This window comes from Podarcis raffonei, chromosome 1, assembly GCF_027172205.1.
Source record: "Podarcis raffonei isolate rPodRaf1 chromosome 1, rPodRaf1.pri, whole genome shotgun sequence".
Taxonomy (NCBI): Eukaryota; Metazoa; Chordata; class Lepidosauria; order Squamata; family Lacertidae; genus Podarcis; species Podarcis raffonei.
In genome coordinates this window covers 7257855-7279556 of record NC_070602.1, presented here as the reverse complement: position 1 = coordinate 7279556, position 21702 = coordinate 7257855, and the positions used below count along the sequence as shown (strand labels likewise).

The 21702-nt window shown below is 43.1% G+C and overlaps 1 protein-coding gene across 1 annotated transcript in view; it reads left to right on the top strand.

Annotated features, from left to right (window-relative positions):
- The first annotated feature begins 3050 nt into the window (after positions 1-3050).
- Positions 3051-21702, top strand: part of PELI2 (pellino E3 ubiquitin protein ligase family member 2) — a 72948-nt gene continuing 54296 nt past the window's right edge. The window contains exon 1 of the mRNA XM_053395799.1: positions 3051-3483. Within this exon, the coding sequence (XP_053251774.1) occupies positions 3407-3483 (77 nt within the window). The 5' untranslated portion in view covers positions 3051-3406. The remainder of the gene's footprint in view (positions 3484-21702) is intronic.

Genomic DNA, 21702 nt, shown 5'->3' with positions numbered 1-21702 from the left:
CATTCTGAGCAGAAGAGTGGTGGCGGTGGAAGAAAGTTTGCTTAAATCCTGTATCCGCTGTAGGTCAGAAAGCAGTCTCTGGTGGTGGGGTTTATGCTGATAGCCAAACACTACTGCTATTCTAAACAGGTGCACAAAACTTTTCTTCTGTGTACACATTACCAACTTAAAAAACACAGCTAGGTTGTTCCTTTTCTCAGTTTGGATCAAAGCTGGTTTGGGGAAAAACACAGAATCACAGAGTTGGAAATTGGCCATGTGCTCCTTGGATAAAGGTTGGTATATAAATTTAATAAATAAAACAAATAATATTAAATGTGGACACTGCTTTCCAAACCAGCACAAACCAGAGTCAATGGGAGAATGTGTAAACAGCTAGTTTACTTTTAAAAGACAACTGAAGGTGGCCCTGTTTAGGGGAGTTTTTAATGTCTGACGCTGTATTGTTTTTAATATTTGGTTGGAAGCCGCCCAGAGTGGCTGGGGAAACCCAACCAGACGGGCGAGGTATAAATAATAAATTATTATTATTATATATATTACACAGCCTAAATCTTTGAAGGAAAGCTATTCTGGCACAAGTCAATATTTCCTCTTATGCGGCAGTGTGCACTCAGTAGCCCTAGAGCTCTGCCTTCCTTGCTGGCATTAGCTCTACAGTTTTAATGAAAGGCCTGGTGTTGTGCTGTTTTTAATTGTAATAATTTGTATGGATTTGCATAGATTTTTTATGTGTGTGTACATGATCCTGTTGAAATTCCTGCATTGCGGGGGGTTGGAATACGTGACCCTCAGCATCCTTTTCAACTCTACAGTTTTTTATTCTATGATTCTATACCGTTTATTGCTTTGCTTTCTTTTTTGTTGTGTATTTTGAGTTTTTATCTTGTATTTTTCTGCCATGAACTGCTCTGACGTCTATGGATGAAGTGTTTCATATGACTTTTATGAATAATAAAAATAAGATAACAATGATGATGATGATGATAATAATAATAATAATAATAATAATAATAATAATATATACACATAATCAGGTGACATATATATCTATAAAAAGGTAAAGGGACCCCTGACCATTAGGTCCAGTCGTGACCGACTCTGGGGTTGCGGTGCTCATCTCACTTTACTGGCCGAGGGAGCCAGCGTACAGCTTCCGGGTCATGTGGCCAGCATGACCAAGCCGCTTCTGGTGAAACAGAGCAGCGCACGGAAACGTCGTTTACCTTCCCGCCAGAGTGGAACCTATTTATCTACTTGCACTTTGACGTGCTTTCGAACTGCTAGGTTGGCAGGAGCAGGGACCGAGCAACAGGAGCTCACCCCGTCGCGGGGATTCATAGAATCATAGAATCATAGAATCATAGAGTTGGAAGAGACCACAAGGGCCATCGAGTCCAACCCCCTGCCAAGCAGGAAACACCATCAGAGCACTCCTGACATATGGTTGTCAAGCCTCTGCTTAAAGACCTCCAAAGAAGGAGACTCCACCACACTCCTTGGCAGCAAATTCCACTGTCGAACAGCTCTTACTGTCAGGAAGTTCTTCCTAATGTTTAGGTGGAATCTTCTTTCTTGTAGTTTGGATCCATTGCTCCGTGTCCGCTTCTCTGGAGCAGCAGAAAACAACCTTTCTCCCTCCTCTATGTGACATCCTTTTATATATTTGAACATGGCTATCATATCACCCCTTAACCTCCTCTTCTCCAGGCTAAACATGCCCAGCTCCCTTAGCCGTTCCTCATAAGGCATCATTTCCAGGCCTTTGACCATTTTGGTTGCTCTCCTCTGGACACGTTCCAGTTTGTCAATGTCCTTCTTGAACTGTGGTGCCCAGAACTGGAAACAGTACTCCAGGTGAGGTCTGACCAGAGCAGAATACAGTGGCACTATTACTTCCCTTGATCTAGATGCTATACTCCTATTGATGCAGCCCAGAATTGCATTGGCTTTTTTAGCTGCCGCGTCACACTGTTGGCTCATGTCAAGTTTGTGGTCAACCAAGACTCCTAGATCCTTTTCACATGTAGTGCTCTCAAGCCAGGTGTCACCCATCTTGTATTTGTGCCTCTCATTTTTTTTGCCCAAGTGCAATGCTTTACATTTCTCCCTGTTAAAATTCATCTTGTTTGTTTTGGCCCAGTTCTCTAATCTGTCAAGGTCGTTTTGAAGTGTGTTCCTGTCCTCTGGGGTGTTAGCCACCCCTCCCAGTTTGGTGTCATCTGCAAATTTGATCAGGATGCCCTTGAGTCCATCATCCAAGTCGTTGATAAAGATGTTGAATAAGACCGGGCCCAAGACAGAACCCTGTGGCACCCCACTAGTCACTCTTCTCCAGGATGAAGAGGAACCATTGATGAGCACCCTTTGGGTTCGGTCAGTCAGCCAGTTACAAATCCACTGAGTGGTAGCATAGTCAAGACCGCATTTTACCAGCTTCTTTACAAGAATATCATGGGGCACCTTGTCAAATTCGAACCACCGACCTTCTGATCGGCAAATCCTAGGTTCTGTGGTTTAACCCACAGTGCCACCTGCATATATATAGATATACATCTGTATCTAGTTTTAATTCTATAAATTTCTAATTATGTTTTGATGGCTATTTCCACAGCTGTGTTTTTAGCTGTTCCTATTCTTGCCTACAAACCGCCTTGAGTCAGGTGGAGGATAGTTAATAATAGATAATATAGATGATGATGATGATGATGATGATAATAATAATAATAATTTCACGCAGTTTCCAACGTCGCCCATAGGGGGCGCTCCTCCTCCTCGCCCACTCCCAATCCTATACCTATGGTTTATGAAAGGCGGCATTGACTTTAAGAGGCGGCGGGCCCTTTAAGCGCCTCCCCCTCCCTTCCCCTTTACTCCTCTGTTTACATAACAGAGCGGACGATACCATCGCGGCTTTTGGGACGGGAACGGAGGGGGGTGTCGAAGGAGAGGCTGAGAGCCGAGGGGGCGGGGCCATTCCACGCCTCCTCCCCCTCCCCCTCTTCGGAGGCGGCGCTTACTGACTTGGTCTCTCCCGACCTCCCCCTCCGGCAGTTGGGGGCTGTTGTCGCTGGGCGCTCGCTGAGGAGGGGAGAGCGAGGAGTCTGCGGCGGGCGGGCGCGCGAAGAGTGGGGGAAACGGGGGACGATTTCGACCGACCGAGCGACTGACTGAGGGAAGAAAGAGAGAAAGAAAGAAAGAAAGAAAGAGAGAGGGCCGAGAAGCGGAGGGGAAGAAAGAGACGCCGGACGGACTTCTTTTTTTATATAGATAAATAACAAGAATAAATTATTATTCTTCGTTTTACCCGCCCCGCGTCAGGTTTTGTTGTTGTTGTTGTGGTTGTTGTTGCCCCGCATGGGATTATAGCGGAGGCTGAGGCGGCGGCGGCGGCGGCGGCGGCCCCATGTTTTCTCCCAGCCAGGAGGAGCACTGCGCGCCCAACAAGGAGCCCGTCAAATATGGGGAGCTCGTGGTGCTCGGGTGAGTCAACTCGCGCGCGCGCACACCTCTGTGTCTGTGTGTGTCTCGTGTGGACGCGCGTTCACGTGTGCGCGCGTGTTTCGCGAGGAATCCCGCCGGTGGTGCCGTTGCGATGGGGTGTGTGTGTGTGTGCGGACCCTTGTTTGTTTGTGGGGCCCCCCCTCTATTGTGTGTGTGTGTCGTGTGAACGCGCGTTCACGTGTGTGCGCGTGTTTCCTGAGGAATCCTGCCTGGTGGTGTTGTGTGGGGGTTTTTGAGAGAGAGGCTTGTTTGTGGGGGGACCCCCATTGTGTGTGTGTGTGTGTGTGTGTGATAGAAAGGGTGGGTTAAATTCCAGGGGGGGCGGTCTTTTTTGAGGGGTGGGTGACTCGTTTACTATGGGGGTGCCTGTTGTGATTGATCGGCCTTGTTGAGGGATCCCCCTCTTGTGAATTGACAATGTGTGAAAGTGTGTTGTTCTGTCCTGTTGGTGGGGTTCTGTTCAGAGATTGGGGTCTCCTCTTTTTTGAAGGGTGTGTTGAGTAACGGGGGGGACGTGATGCTGATAGTGGGGTGTCCCTTGGTGCCTTCCTGACCCTGTTTTTTTGGGGGGGAGCCCTTGGAGTTGGCCTGGGTGTGGGGATGTTGATAAAGTGGAGAGATACTTAGGGGGGGTCTTGTTTGTCTTGGAGAAAACTGGGGGGGTCTGTTGGGCGAGGGCTGCTGGCACCCCCACAATGTTTTTTTTTGGGGGGGATTGTTCAGAGAGAGTGCCCGCGAGGGGAGCCAGGACCCTTGTGCATTTGTGTAGAGAAGTCAGTAATATATTGGGCGGGTGAGGTCTTATTGGGGATCCCTTTCTCCCCAATTAAGGGAGGGGTGGAGGTGAGGAACGTGCAGGGGGGGAAGGGAAGAGAAGAAGGGTTTCCCCTGGGAAGTGACTCTGGAGTGAGACCCCGACGTGCCCCATGAGAGAGACCCCTAAAGTGATGGGGAGCGTTGGGCGTGCAAGGGAGGATATGTGTTAATCTCCTGTGTTCTTTCCCACCCATCTATGGCATAAAATAGTAATATATCTGTTACTACGACTGTGTTTCCTTTGAGATGCAAAGGGATCTCGGGAAAGGATGGTTGGAAAAGATTGTGTTTAGCTCTTGGGGTGAGGGTGAGGTTGCTTTCCCTTGGAAAATTACATCTTTCTCCCTCCCCCCCCCCTAATTTTTGGAAGCAGGAAAGCCTCTGGGGGCTGTTGGTGGGATGGGAAGACATCTGCCAGGAGTGTGTGTGTGTGTTCGTTGTCGGGAGAGGAGTCTTGTGTGTCAGCTGGCAGGGAGGAGGTAAAGAGGAGTTTGGTGGCTGGAGGAAGACCCCCTGCAAAGGGAAAGAAGCTAAAGGGGGTCTAGTCTGTGTGAGAAGTAAGGGGGGGATGGGGGGGAATCAGGAGGATTAGTGAGTGTGCTTGAGGGGTAGGAGTAGTTTGCATGTGGGAGGGGTGGAAAGGGTGCAGAGGGAGGGGCAGGCAGGTGCTAGCACGCCTGGGGCCCTGTATGCTTTGTGCTTGAAGTTAACAGATAGAGACAGATCCTAAAGTTGATTCGTTCATGTTTGGCTTTAGGAGAGGAGCCCCCATTCATTAACAGGGGGGTTGATCCTCCAGCTGCCTGCTCCTCATTTTCTCCTGGGATGTAAGGATGTGGGAGGGTGCACTGTTCTGGAAGAAAACACCCCCAGGGTGAAGTGAGGAGGGGATTCAATGGACTTCTTAAACTTTGGCCAACAAGCATGGCTTTTGTGTTTTTGCGTGTGTGTTGTTGGGGTTAGGGACTGGTTGTGTAGCCCTACAATTGTTGGGGGGGTGGGGCTTGCTTTCTGCAGACGTTAGTCACAGCTTGTCAGGAGGACATGTGCTTTGGTTAATCCTTGACCCACAGCTTAGTCAGTTCCCTTGGAGCTTGTGTTTGCCTCTGGCCTAATATGTATCTAGGACTGAATTCCCCCTCCTATCTTGGCTGAGCCTGCAGGATTGCCAGGCATAATAGCTTGGCTTGTTACATGGGAGCAGTAGAGCTGAGGGCTGTGTGCTTAGCCCTCTCAGGCATGCCACTGTTTCAGGGCAAGGGAGAAAGCTATCAGTGCCGTAAGATACAGGAGCTGCTTCCAGCTTGGATGGATCTCAAAGAAAACTTGCAACGTTCCCAAGTATGCAATATGACAGCAGCAGAGATGGTGACAGACTCTTTTTCTAAGTTCGTCACATACAGAGGAATGTGCAAAAGGAGATTATCCATCTCTGCACAGATCCTAGTCTGCAGATGGCTACTCCCTGCCTTTATGATGCTCTTTGTAATTAAAGGCTTCGTGCCATCCACTTCCTGACTCCTGGCAGTGTATTATTTACTGTGCTAGACATTGTTTTGTTTCCCCAGATGCTATGTGGTGTTGCTGATGCACAGTGGATGGCAGATGTGGGGGGGGGGCGGGATATATAAGAGATGGACAACACTCCTCCTTCACTGCCAGTTCATGGGGAGGGGGCTATTTGTGTAATCCGCTTGGTGTTATGCTTCAGCCCTGCTGTCCTAGCTTGGAGCCTCGCTGCTGAGTGCCACAGAAACTGATGCTGAACGTAAGGCATCTAAGCCCATGTTCACTGAGCCCCAGCAAGCCCTGCAAGTGTGTTTAATCTCGATAGCTGAGCGTGCATATGATGTACAGCGGGCAAGTGAACTTGTTTGATCGAATAAACAAAGCATGAAACACTCTGTGAAGCATAGTCCTCTGCATGGAAAACCCACCCCGCCTATGAAATAAGGCTCTGGAGTACACTCCAGTAAGCATTAGCTGTTTTTGGACATATCCGAAAGGATTCAGGATCAGTGGGCTTGAAACAAAGCCAGCAGCAGAAAACTGCTCTTACTTTAGCCTTCTGTTCTTGGTAAACCTTTGTAGCCTGTGGTGTGAGTTTCTTAACACTATTCTGTGTTTGGCAGCACAAGGAATCTGTCAAAATCTGGTTACTAAGGAATGGATTATTTTAGCAATCGCTGTGAAAATGTAACACGACTTCAAATACTTGAAAGGCTTGAGATGTGGCAAAGCTGTTTATCTCAGCAGTTTCAGGTGGAAAAATCCATGTTAAGTTGCTAACAGCAGCAGCGACGCGGACTTATAAAAAATATTGGGGGGGCCCGGGAAAGCTCATGAATAATAAATAAGCTCATGAATATGCAAATAAAGTGGCGCCGCCTCCTCGTGAGCGAATAGGGGAGAGCGTGCTGCGCCTATTAATCAGCTCCAAAGGAAATTGGGTGGAGCTTTTGCTCGGGAGGGAGGGCAGGAGGCATGCAGCCCGCCCCCCCTGTGCATTTTGGGCTGGGGGAGGGGCGGCGATGGCGCTCTGCTGGAGGGGCGCCGGAGATTATTGGGGGGGCGGAGCCCCCCCAAACGAATTTTTGAGGGGGCTCGGGCCCCCTCAAGCCCCATGGAGTCGGCGCCTATGAACAGCAGAGAGTGGTTTACTTGGAGTGGTGGCATGCTGAAAGCAGAGGGGGAACCTCAGCTGTGCTGTTCAGGTTGTGTCATTTCTGGAACTCCCATTTAATGTCAAATTCTTAATTTAATTAGGTAGGACAGATTCATTTTGTGCTGCAGCTGCTTGCTTGGTCACAGCTGGAATGGAAAGGAATTAGCTGTTGTGGTTTTTAATAGTAATTGAAAGTACAGAGGTGCAGGACACTTTGGTTGCAATTTGAACTTTGGTTTAGTTTCAAAACGTTTGTTAAGGGATATTCTTACTGATTGCTTTCTATGAACAAATGTATCCTGTAGCTGTATTTTACTGCATTGTGAAATAATAAAAACAATGTGTGTCCCCTTTCTCAGTAGTCTGCAGTCTTGGATTTAGGGGTTTGTGCTGTGTGCCCCCCCGAAAGCCCACCTCCCCCAGCTGTGTGTTGTGAAGCATTTGAGATTTTAAACTATATCTATGTAACTGATACACAATTTTAATTATTTTATAAAAGTACCAGCCACCAATATTAATAACACTGATATTAAAGAAGATTTATGCTTTTTACTGAAGCAGTTCTTCAGCTATGCCAGTGATACATCTAATCCTCTCCTGGCTGGATTGTAGCAAACCACGTTTTGAAACACAAGGTGCCATTAGGGCTGGAATATCTGGACAACAAAAATCTGTTGAGCGGACTGAGGGTGAGGTTTTCTGCTTGAGCCTGAACCAATTTATAGTAGTCTATTTTGGAAAAAGAAGAGGAGATTTTAAGTTGTTGTTTTACTCAAAACATCTTCCTCTCTTCCTTTTTCAAGATGCTTAATCATTCAGTACAGTGCTACAAATAGCATTTTGCTATTTTTCCCCCAGAATTGGATCATTAGTAGGAAATAATCACAGAACAGCTTGAACATCTGTTCAGCATTCTTTAAAAAAATTACAGAATAAGTAATCTTTGTGTAATCTTATGCTATTACCAGTGACTTAAAATGAAGAACTCCAGGTAACAAGGTTTTGAATGAGATAATCACATCCTTGGAGGATTAGAAATAACTTGAATGGTTTGTGGTTTAGAGGTGTTAATGTAATCATAACAGTGCATCTTGTTGTGACAATTGCTGAACTGTAGATATAGTAAAGTGATCTGTTTAATAATAAACAAACAAGCAAAGAAACAAATAAAACTAGCTAATTTCCCTTAAATAGCAAAGACGGGTTGTGCTGGAAATAACTTTAAAAATATAAGAAGACTGAAGTGAGTCATTAGCAATACTAAAGGAAATAATTTCGGACCTTCTGTCTGATTGAGTTATCTCTACCCTTCAGTGACTGCTTCACATTCAGACGTGTCTGTATAGGGATAGTTCTCTGTACAAATGTAAACTTGGGAAAAATTAATTGCGCTGGAAGAACTGTGCACACTTGCCAAAAATAGCATGTTATTGCTGCTGTAAATGCATTTTAATGACCTTTCCCCAGTAGCCTAGCTTGAATTCTTTGTAAATATAAGTAATGTGGTAGTAAATGTGTGAGAAAGGCTTTCTTGTATACTTTTATGTGGCTGATACTGTGATGAAGAAAATGCATGCTCCTGTAAATTAAGCCAGACCAGTAAAACAACTAGTTGAGAAGGACTATCTTTGTGATTTGTAAGAATATCCGGCAGAGTTGCCTACTCCTGATAATATATATAATACTTTGGTCCACTAATTGGGAAGCAGAGCAGCCTGCCTCAGATATGAAACCTAGGAAGTGCAAGAGACTTAGCCAGTCAGCAAGTCTGTATCCATGTGCTGTATGTGTGTTCATGCACGTTTCTAAAACATATATAGGCACAGGCACCAATTTCAATCCCTAGGGATAGCACTGAACCGTTGATTTTTTTCCTACTCTGTGTTTCCTGTTTCTTAGGACTTCTTTTGTTCCATAACTGTTAAGGTTACTCAAAAGTCTTTTGCAAGGTACTAAGACTTTTAAAATGCTTCTGACAAAGCACACAGTGTCAGTTGAACTTTATTTTAGTATTAAGGATAGCTGAATCTGTCCAGTTTGGTTTCTCTCAGTTTCTCATTTTTCCAATCTTAAGTTCAGTTATACACACTTTCACATCAGTTTCCTTAAAAAAAAAGCCATGAAATTTCACCAGCTTTTCCATGCAAATTTGTCATAATATTCACATGTTTGCAAAGCAATTGCCCTCCCATTATAATGCCATTTTAAAAATTTATTTTTAAAATAATTATATGCATTTTTATGCACACTTTACCTCACTATATTTTTGTATGCATTACTTGGCTGGAGAACTGCATTGCAAGATTTGGAGAAGGAGTGGAAATTTCAAAGAATGACTGTTTAAGTTTCTGTATGGTTTCAGAATGTGTGAATTAGGTAGGTCTGCCTTTAAATGTGAATCTATTTCCCCTTGCTTATCCTTGAGAAGGATGGAAAAGCATTTTTATAAGTACAGGGTGCAAGAATCAAAATGGGTGGTGATTTTAAGCATGCTGTTTGAGTGTGCATGTTTACTTTTACTTCTGGCATGATGTTGCTGATGCAAAGCAATCTCTGTCCTCATATAGTAATATATGAAGTCAGTAGGATGTACAGTGGTACCTCTGGTTACGTACTTAATTCGTTCCGGAGGTCCATTCTTAACCTGAAACTGTTCTTAACCTGAAGCACCACTTTAGCTAATGGGGCCTCCCGCTGTTGCTGTGCCGCTGCTGCACAATTTCTGTTCTCATCCTGAAGCAAAGTTCTTAACCTGAAGCACTATTTCTGGGTTAGCAGCGTCTGTAACCTGAAGCGTATGTAACTTGAAGCGTATGTAATCCGAGGTACCACTGTATAAGTAACAGAAGCATGGAAGCCCAGGTTTCTCTGCCATAAGGGAAGGCAGAAAAGAAGCTCAGGCCTGGATATCAGCTCCTGAAGTCAGCCTCAAAATGTTTTGTACCATTTGTTTGTTTAACATTTTAATTGTAAACCACCTTGGGTTCCTCAGCAGAAAGGCAGTATGTAAAGGCAGTAAAATAAGTAAGTGGCAACCAATAGTTTGCCTCTATAGTATATATAAATGTTTAAAATAGACTGCATACCTTTAGCTGCTTTGCTTTTAGAAAAAGAAAAAGGGAGGGGGAGAGATAAAGGTACTGCTGGTGGCCTATTGCTCTGAAAGAGTTCTTATACTTTGAGGATACTGAAATATTTACAGTAGGTGACAAACACACTTTCTTTTTTTTTTATAAAATTTTTATTGGTTTTTCAACATATAATATAAGACAATACAAACAACAAACACTAACAAACAAACATATAAACATGTATAATTTCATAAAATTTTTTCATATACCCAATTTCAACGACTTCCCCATGCCTCCCTTTTCTGCATCCTTGTTTTAAATTTTTCCAGCAACCCCTGGTCTTAGTTACTTATTAATTCCTTTCTTTAACCCTTTTCTTTCCTCATATCCAATCCTTTATCGCTGCAAATCTGCTATGCTTTACCCATGACATTTTAACACTCAATGATTTTACAAGAATTTTTAAGATAAAGTTTAAATTTCTTCCAATCTTCCTCCACCGTCTCTTTCCCTTGGTCACGGATTCTGCTCGTCATTTCTGCTAGTCCCATGTAGTCAATCACCTTCGTCTGCCACTCTTCCAGTGTGGGTAGTTCTTGAGTCTTCCAATACTTTGCTAGTAACACTCTTGCTGCTGTTGTAGCATACATAAAGAAAGTCCTATCTTTCTTTGACACCCATTGGCCCACTATGCCCAGGAGAAAAGCCTCTGGTTTTTTGTGAAAGGTACACTTAAGCACCTTCTTAATTTCATTATATATCGTTTCCCAGAAGGCCTTAATCCTTGGGCACGTCCACCAAAGGTGATAGAAAGTACCTTCAGTGACAAACACACTTTCAAACTGCCCTAGCCCTCTGCATCCTGTCCTCTTCAAAGAATCAATTTTTATGCAAGATACAGTATATTAAAAGGGCACTTGAAAAGCTTCTCCTTAGGATTGACTTTGTTTCTCAGGTGTAATACTTTGATGCAGCGCACATGTATTTCAAGGGATTTAGAATCTGCCTTCTAGAGCTACAGTCCAGCTAAAATGGGAATTGTTGTGCCCCTGGTTACATTAGTACAGTGGTACCTCTGGTTATGAACTTAATTCGTTCCGGAGGTCCGTTCTTAAGTTGAAACGGTTCTTATCCTGAGGTGCCATTAGTGAAAGTGCGCCTCCGGTGTGCGACTTCCACTCGCATCCCGGGGCAAAGTTCGCAACCGGGAGCAACTACTTCCGGGTTAGTGGAGCTCATAACCCAAAGCGTACGTAAACAGAAGCGTGCGTAACCAGAGGTACCACTGTACCAGCTATTTGGTATCCTGTGCTCAGCCAGCACCATCTTGCCCACTCCTCCGCCTAAAATTACAAAGTTAAACATCATAATGCAAGAACTGCAACATGCCCACTAGAGTCCAGTGCCACTTTACATTACTGCACAGTCTGCCAGTCATGCTTGCCATACCTGGACACAATCCCTAACACCAGCACCAGTCAGGATGCTGAAAGATAATTCTTTGTTGCTGCTAACACCTAACCTTTTGTTTTCCCTTTCCTCACTTCCTTCTGGACTGCTGTGTTGAAATTGTTCTTTAACTTGTGTTCTTGTTATTGCTGATGCTTTAACTCCCTTGAACACCTTTTGGTTGATAGGCAGGATACAAATGTAACAAAGATGCAAATAAATAAATAAATAGGTCTCCAGGGGTAAGAAATATTCTTAATTATTCTTCTCAGCCTGGAGCTGAGAAGCTATAACATATGAAGGTAGACCCATGAAAGCTTTGCCCAGCTGTGGATTTTGGAATTCTTATTTCTAGTGGATCGTGATCTACTTTTGCTATTTATGGTTTCTTTTTTTTAAAATATGAAGTTTTCTGAAGGAAAAGAAAATCTATATAGTGACTAAATATAAATGAATAAGTCTGTATTGATGGGTTGGGTTTGTATGAGTACGTTCATGAAGATGCTTGGGAGCAGTAGGTGTTGATAGAAATTAGTGTTTTATTGAACTGTTACACAGTGCATTTTTACTGACTGGGTAGGTCACTAACAGAGGCAAAGCTCTGTTTTCCTGTAGGTCAAACACCTGTATTATCCAACTGAGTTGTCTGTGTTTCGTTTTTGGTTTATTTCTTTGTTTGGTCCATTGTTTTCTCCCTAGCATTTATTGTACTACTTGCATCTTTGATGAAACTCATTAAAAACACAGGTGTTCTTATTTTATTTGTGCAGTGTTGTTACCTGTTCAATACATTTGCATGTATTCATACAAGGCAGCCATGTGATGAAACCTTGACTGGCTGACTTGACTGGATGATGGTCGTCCCCCCCCCGGGTTAGTGGGAGTGCTATTTTTTGGTGAGCATTTATGCTGGTAATGTCCTTCCTAATAGTAATAACTAACTGTTCTCTCTTTTCACCCCCCCCCCCGAGACATTCTACTTCCTCTTTGCTTCTGCGAGTCTGATTAATTGATCTAGAAAGAGAACAAAGGCCATCAAATCAGTATCCTGTTTGGTTTCATCTACCACCCGTGCCCTCCCCCTCCTAAAAATACCCCCTATAGTTTGTGTAATGGGAAATGGTGTTGCTCATGCGTAAAACTCCAAACTGCTCCAAGCAGGTTATATAGCTCAAACTTTCCCTGGTTTGACAGCGCCTTGCAAACGCGACTGTCTTAATCACTGCCAGAATCCGTCAGTGGGCGTTTCCTGAACTTCTTCCAACATAAAAATTCCTTGACAGCCAGTCTCCGCCTAGCTTCTCTGCGCGGAAGCCTTCTGCGCAGAGTAGGCGTGCCAAGCGGAGGTCCTGCGCTCTCCCCACTGGTCTCACTGGCAGAGTCTCGGAGCCTTCCCTCCGAAGTACTCTCAGCCTCCCCTTTCTTCCTGGTGTCACCTTGGTTTCCTTCCCCAGCCGAAGCTCTCCCTCTCTCCTTGCTGGTTCCCTCCCCTGCATCCTCGGAGCGACTTCCCTCTCCGTTGATCTTTGATGTCAGTTCCCTGACAGTTTGTATGCCAAAATCAGAAAGCTGGTATTCTGCAGGAAAGTACTATTTGGTTGTGGCTTCCAAGACATTTACACTTAAGGTCTTAGTAAAGAATGCAGATACTTCAGATATGCTGACTAACCGCACTTCCTGTCCCCCCCCCCCCATCTGCAGTGACAAAATATTCAGTCTACTTGGATGTTTTGAAAGAGCTCCTCTTCCCTGCTCAGGATTTGCTTCTCAAGTTATTTAGTTTAAGAAATAGGGTACATGTACATCAATCAGTCTGAAGATAGATGGGAATTGCAAGACCTCCAGCTGATTCCAAGAAAAGAATATATGTGTATGGCAGGACTTTTTGCTCACAAGGTTTCTTTTTGCTCAGAGACAGATGTAATAAATGTATGTGTACTTCTAATAAATGTACTTCTGGCATGACACAATAAATTGCTTTTAGATCATAATGCGCCTTGTAAGAATTTATCTTTTTTTAAAAAAGTGAGAACTGACCCTGAGCAGACAAAAATGGTTTAGGTTTTTTCCCAAGCATGGTCTGGTTCTTATTTTCTTTCTTGGGCCCATATATGAATCTGTCAATGACTTGCCCTTTTTACCAGTCCTGTGTCCTAGAAGGGAAAAGTGGGGTCCATAATGCAACACCACAGCTTTGAATTTTTTTTTAATGGTAATCAATAAGAATCATTCTGGGCATGATCACAGATTTTCTTCTCAGTGGACATGTAGAGGATTACATTGAACTCACTAGGACTTGCTCCTGGCTAAATGCAGACTATACCTTTGTAAACTTACCTGGAAAATTAATTTTATTTCAAAAACAGAATTTACCATACTTCAGAGTAAACATACATAGAACCATAGAATTGTAGAGCTAGAAGGGACCCGAGGATCATCTAGTCCAACCCCCTGCAGTGCAGGAATCCTGCCCACAGCCATCCCTGGGGGGGCTTGAACCAATCTTCTGGTTAAGAGCCAGACACACTGACCCATTGCACCACAGAAGAACATAGGATTGTGCTGCACATGTCTTATTTGCCTTTTCTTCCTTTGCTGTAGCTTATCTGAACTTAAATTGCCAGACTTTTACCCTGATCTGGCTGCACTAGGGAAAATAAATATTAAATGAAACAGAGCCTTTTAAATTTAAACATTATTCTAGCAGTTCACTCCTCTTGAACTGTGATTTAGAATTTTTGAAGAGATCTGAGAATGGATTTAAACTGAACATTGCCTCTGGGCAGAAAATGACAGCATTGTTTTCACACACACTTGGCTTGAACAGTCTTCTACAAGTTGTAGCCCTGAGGCTGTATTTTGGATAGGAGGAGTCCCGGAGGCTTCACTGAAATTTGCAATCGGCCCAGCCCGTCTGAAAAGTTCCTTGCAGATCTATTACAGTTAGATATTTGTGGACTTCTCTTTAAGTTTAATTTTATTACATATAGCAATGGCCTGGTTGGCACACAATGCTAAGCTAAACTATGATTTAGCATGGCAGGGGGTTGGACTCGATGGCCCTTGTGGTCTCTTCCAACTCTATGATTCTATGATTCTATGAAGGAGCAAGTGAACAGTAAGAAAGTCACAGCCCTTTACTCCTCCCTCAGTCCTCCTGCTGCTGCACTAAGCCATGGTTTGTTCTTAGCATTGTATGTGTTCCATACTCTGGGTTGCATCAAAGTAATGACAAGCTGCAGCCAGGGTTTGTTCTTGGCTTCAAACTTCAAAGTGAGTTTTCCATTATTCTTCAGTACAAATGGGGATACAGTTGTACCTTGAATCTCAAATGCCTTGGCTCCCAAACAAATTGGCTCCTGAACGATCGAAACCCGGAAGTGAGTGTTCCGGTTTTTGAACGATTTTCAGAAGCCGAACATCCGGTGAACTCCCGGAATGCATTCTGTTTGAGAACCAAGGTACAACTGTATTATATACTACACCACACAGATAAGTATCTTCAAGGCAACTCATTGGTGAGCTCTTTCCTAACTTGTTGAGATGCTCAAAGGACCTGAATGATTTCTCTGCCTTATCTCTGATAGAACTGCATAATACATTTCTACTGCTCTCTTGGTTTATGCAGTAACTGAGTTAGACATTACTACTGTAGTAGCTGCCTTGGGCAGCATTGCATATGAGTAGTTGTTCTACCTGATTTGTGGATTTAGTATACGCCTCAATGTACTCCAGATGTGTGGAACTGATGTGTGTTTTAATCTGTAATTTTAGGTTATACTTTTAGCACTAAAGCTTAATCATTATGCTTTTTATTACTTGCTTTTAACATTGGTTTTCCTGACATTTCTAATGCACGTTTTATGTTCTATGTAAACTGCTTAGAGGTTTTCATTACAGTTAAGCAGTATACAAATTTTGTTAAATAAACAAATTGTAGTCACTTACCAAGAAAAGTCAAACTTAGCTGCTGCTTAAGTAAAATTAAATATGATAGTAAAATATGCACTGTAGACCTTTCTGATAATGCTAGTCAGCTAGTGACTTCTGATAACAGCAAACTATGAGCATAAATTTTGCAATTCATATACATAGTGGAAAGTTTCTCAGCTGTTTTTAAAACCATGTGGTTGGTTTTTCTTCACTTACCTTGCCATAGTGAGCCCCTTAAGAGGAAAAAAAGTTTTGTTAGCTTTCATCTTAATTCAGCTTAATTTAGAAAAAAGTTGACATTCCTTCCTTGCAGGTAGGCACCCCCAACCCCCTTTATCTTCCTTTCTGCCACTGCGTATGTGGTTTCCTATGGCGGGGTGTGTAGATGTGAGAGGGATGGGAAAGATGTGCAAGGTGGATTGAGTGAGACAAGATAGAGTGGGTCTTCTGTTCTCTGCTACCTATTTTCCCCTAGGTTTGGGAACTCATGAGCCGTAACCACATTAGGTTTCTGGCCTGTTGTCTGTATTGAATTACTAATGCAATAACTGGAGTAGAATGTCACACTTTCTCCCTGCTCTGCCTCAAGCCAAAAAGAGCATAACCTGAGTTTCAAGTTCTGAAAGGATTTGAGGCTTCCAAAATGTACTGTAAGAGGAAAGTTTTTCAGCAGACCTAAAAATTACTGAGTTGGTATGTTGCTAATATAACTTAGTAGGTTTTCCAGGATCACTTCAGGACATTCCATGTCTACTGATATATAATAATGCCCAATATCTTTAGCTCTCTTCTCGTGTCAAGAGAAAAATGAGGACTCAAATTGTGTAGGGGGCGCATATGCCCTGCCCCAGTGTCCCTGTGGATGGGGGCCTTATGTCCTCCTAATTCACAAAGAAGAGGAATTGTTGTCTCCAAACCTCGCTGCCTGCTCCATGCCTGTCACATGTAATGCCGGGTTTGGGGATGATTGTAAGATAACGATTGGGACTCTCAAAATGTGCTCCTGATTGTTCCTTGGCAAGTGAAGATTGCTGTCAGTGCCAATGAGACTTGCAGTAAGCTCTGGAGGGATTTGCTGTGCCACAGGAGTCCTGCTCAGGAACTCCATAGGGAAGCTGATCCCTTCCCACAGTGGGGTTTGCTGTAAGCACAAATATTCCTTTTTATCACCAGCTCAAATTCAAGCAGGTTATGCAAAGGTGTGGTTTGAGCTGTGCCTGCATCTGAAAAAAAATATGTAATCTGGCATCACCTAATAGATTGTGGCACTACATGATTGACAGGTGGGCGTACTGTCAAAATGACCCGTGTTGGGTGGGGCAGGTCAGATTCCCCCACCTCTGGCTTAGAATGTTTCGATCCACAGGGTGTGAACTCTAGATTCTGTAGGGGAAGGGGATTAAAGCCATGCATATGGGCTAAATAAATAATATTCAGTGTACCTTAGAAATCCCCCCTCTATTTTTTTCTGTTTTGGTGTCATCTTTTTTCTTTTCTGCTTCTGAGAGGAAAACCTAGGACTGTGTCTGCTTGTCTGCATGCCTCTACATTTCCTCTGTCTTTCCTCCGTCTTAAGGATTATGGGCCCTTTTTAGTGGGAAAGAACTTTTAAAGGCAGGTGTACAGATTGATACAGTGGTGCCAAGTCCCAGCGTGCAGCTGCTGGAAATACAGCAGGTATCTCGATCATTTGGCAGGACTTTCGCCTTCTCTAACCCTCCCATGGAGCTCCCATGGTTGTCTTTGCCTTCTGGCACAAGGCTGAGGTGGCAGCCCTGCCCAGCTTTCTGCTTTAGCAGGAAGGCAGGAAAAGAGCTGCTTGCTTAGGAAACTTCCAGACATGAGTTTATTGTGGAATTGTGTGCTTCTGGTGCTTGGAAGTTTTTGCACTGTCCACAGGATCTCATCTAAATACCAGCCCATACTTTATTTAACAGCCAAGCATAATGGTTTTTTTACATCTTCAGAAGCTGCTAGTGTGAAAGCCCATTAACATGTTCTGTTTGTTTGTTTGTTTGTTTGTTTAGGGTGTTTGTTGTGTGTATTAAGGCTTCAGTGGGTGGCCTTTTTATGCTACACCCTACTTCCATTTATTCTTCACCTGAACATAGCCTAGCCATGGTTTTATGGTGGTGCCAATCTGCATGAAATTGGTGGGAGTGGCCATTATGAGATTCAGGGAGATGTGTCACTAGAGTGCTGATGATACTGAGCTCTATTTCTCTGGAATATCTGAATTGAGAGAAGCCATGCAAGCCCTGGGCCAGTGTGCCTGCACTTACTGGTGGGCTGGATGAGGGCCAGACAACAACAACAACAACAACAACAACAACAACAACAACACACTTATTATTTATGCCACCCATCTGACTGGGTTGTCCTGAACCCTTTCAGAGTATTTGAGACTGATTCCTTTTTCAGTAAGACAAAAACTAAATAAGAAATAAAGAATAATACACAAAACAACCATGCTGATTATCTGATGCTTGTTTTTAAAATAAAAAAACCATGTTTGGTAAGAACTAGGGTGCTGGAAGAGGGCGTTTCCACCCCTTTCTGCTCATTTTTTGACCCCAATCAAAATCATCCTCATGCTGTCATTTGTCTTGCGGGGGTAAATACTGCTATATTTTTAAAGATGTCCACAAATGTTGGCTTAGCTTACTAGGCACTTGTTGTGTTTGGCTGACATTAAGAAACAGCAGGAGTCTCTCTCTCCTTCCTTTGAGGGGGCTCCTGCTGTTTATCACCAGTTTAAAAACTAATGAAATGAGGTCTCAAATATAGGGATCTGTGTGGTGTCAGGTGTCCTTATTCACAGAGAGTAGCTATGTGGATGCTTGTCCTTGGGCCTCAGGGCAGAACATTAGCTGAGGTGTGTGACCTTTGACTCTGAAAACTATGTTAGGAAAGGGAAGTATTGAACACCTTTCACCCAGCACTATGTCTAATCAAATTGGCAACCCCATTACTGCATTTCACTAAAAAGAAGTTGGTAGATCAAATTCTGGATCTTTCGTGTAACATATAGATGGAGGTTTTAGGGGCCTAGTTTTGCTTTGCATTATATTTATTTTCAGGGTCTCTTATTTTTGTGTGTCTCTTTAATAGTGGTGTTTTCATAGGTGTGTTGTTGTTTTTTGCGGTCATAGTCATTTTGCCTGCACAAGTTTTAAACATATATTTGTAACCATAAGGGCTAAAATACTTCTTAAAAAAGAAAGCTGAGATATTAAATACATTACATTTCTACCAGTTCTGTAGTCACCATTTTGTGCTTACACAGAAACATGGAACATGTGCTGCATCTTTTTTTTGTGAGAGAGGGTTTATTTCCAAGGGCAGAGTTTGAAACTACCAGCAAAGCCCAAAACAAAGGCAAAATTGTGTTTGTGGACTTAGTAAACCTTTGGGCATAGTTGGTCTAAGAGATTACTGTTAAGTCTAAGAAGCATATCATGTGATGGAAATTTTTTGAACCCAGTAGCTGTGGATTTTTTTTCTTCTCAAAGTTCAAAGGGGATTTTTTTTTTTTTGCAAGCCCTCTCATAAGAAAAGTTATCACTGCTTTCTAATCTGTAAGAGTGTGTGATGCAATATTCCTTGGAGCAAAGAATGGCTGTGTCCTAGTCCATTAATGCTTCTGCGGTGCACAGTCATCTTTTCGGATACCCTCAGGAATGAGAGCCATATTGTTGAAAGCAACTTGAAAGCACCCTAAATAGGGATGAGAAGCTTCTATTCCAGACAGACTTCTATTCTTTTTGAAAAGGAGAAATACAACAGCTGAAGATTTCTGGAGATACAATATGGAAAAAGTTTCACCAGCTGAATTTTTGTCTTTTAAAAGCATAGGGAGCTGGCAACCACAAACTCTCTTGGATATTCTTGGCAATCTATTATATCTGTTTTGCCGCTTCTGCTTTTCCAAAGCTGGGGAGATCCCTTCCACACCTTTCACAATGTGCTGAAGTTTTGAGCTGACATAATCTTCTGCATTTTCTGCATGCTCAGTGTGGCATGAGATTCCCCTGCCCATATTCTCTTCATTTCATGGGGAATTGAGGGCAAGGAATTTGCTCGGCATCCTGGCCAGAGGCTATTGCTCTCGGTGATCAAACTTGTGGAGGTCTTTTGGGATTACACAGATGATGTGGTGCTTGTAGCACCACAAAGTGCACCAGTTTTACAGTACTACTAAGAGGGTGGTGGCGGAAAGGCAGTTGAAGGAACCTTGTTCTTGAATACAGAAGAAAAACGGCCTCGAGGCTCGTTCATTAAACACAATGAATATGTAATTGTGCTTGTTTTTCAAAGCCGCAGAAAGGCTTGTGGGAGGAAAACTGCTTACATTGAGGAACAACTCATTCAAAATGTGGGTGGGCAGAGCATGGATTGCAGGCTGATTTCAGGTTGACTGTCTTTAGCACCTTGCGTCTGGCTATGGCTATTGAGGTTTCCTGGTGCTCAGAATGCTTGCTACTTGCTCTTTCATGTGCCTTTCTGAGCTACTGAAACAGATGGGGTGGAGTTCATTGGCCTAGTGAGGGGTAAATACATGAAGTGCCTTTGTGGAGATTAGCTGAGGAAATCAGTGCGTCGGTCTAGAGTTGGGGAAGGTAGAGATGGTTGATCATGTAATAGATATGGAGCAACTGCAGATGGCTAGGAGATGACAGTAGCAAAATTCCAGGTGTGTCATAGAGCTTGATAATATTGTGGTCAGTGCCATAGGAAACTACCTTCTATTGGATTAGATTGTTTGTTAACTGATGCTTTTTAATTGGTGATATTGAGGTTTGAACCTAGGACCTTCTGCATGCATAAACCGAGCTCCCCCACCCCCACCCCCCGCAACAAAAATTATGGGTCAGAACCTGGACTGTGATTCCCAGTGATAGAATGGTTTGGAACTTAGTCTGGTTTACAAAAGGCTTATCAGGAGAGGAGATGTAGTGAAACAGATTGAGGCATCCTAAATGCCATCTAGCTAGGCTTAGGACTTGTTGGACCTACCTTCACATGTCGTCATGGGTGCCCTTTAGAAAACATCAAATGTTTTGCAAGTCTGTGTTGAGAAGTAGCAGGTGGCCTTAAGAGAGTTGTGTTGGGTGGGTGAGTTGTTCATTTCCTGGGGAAATGAGCAAGGTGTTCTGAGCCATCTTGGGTTCCTCTCTACTGCCTTTTTTATGTGACTTGGAGTGGAGAGCTTCGCAGACATGTTTGTCCTCTCTTCTCTATGCTAGATGAAAAACCTAGATGATTTATCTTTCCATTGGACACATTGTATGGTTTTCATTTTTAATGCAAAGAACCAACATGGGTAACTCGCGTTAATAGCACCCAGTTGAACTTGAAATATTGTTTACCATAGTAAAGAATCTCCCAACTTTTCTGAAGCTATTTTAGCTCTGGTGTGTTACTGGAATATTCAATTTTCCCATCCTGAATACCCCCCCCCAAATGTGACTGTATTTTATTTACAACAAGTAATAGCTTTTGCTCATTAAACTAAATTACTTTATACTCAAGAAGATTGTCCTCTTTCTGCAGTCTCCTGAAAGTACCTTCCTGGAACCTTCTGAATGTGTAAATTAACTTACACTTAATCGTCTAATTTTAAAAACTTGCTTCTACTTTTTAAAAGTTGTGTTTCACTATGTATTAGATGTCCTTCAGGATACACCCAGATATTCTTTCAATGGTGAGCTTGCTGTGGAAACACTCTTCCTGCATTTTGGACTGACCTACAGTTTTTTTGTCAGATGTAGCTGGAGTGGGAAACTGTTCTTCCTGTTTGGGGCTGAAGAGACTGCACAGTGCAGATTGTCCATCACAATAAGCAGTTAGGAAGCCATCTATTCCCTCTCACATTTCCTCATCCCGTCCTTCAGATTTCAAAATGCTGATTTAAATGAATAAAGCTCCCCCCAAAATTTGACTGGATAAAAATGCTTTGTTCACAGTGGGAGACAAAGTAGACAGCCCTCTCTGCAGCATGAGAAGAGTTGTGAAGCGGTAGCAGCAATCAGTATTATGTTTTATATTATATTATATTATATTATATTATATTATATTATATTATTGAAAAGGGGCAGTGATAGGAAGGAGAGATAACCTTGGAGCAGACAGGCCCCCCTCCCCGCTTCTTTTTGCAGGTTTGTCTGTATGGAACCTTATATTTATCCCTCCATCAGACTAAGAATCCTGTGATTAGTACAGGAATATCCTTGAGAACCCAGCTCGCCAGTCAACTTATATTTG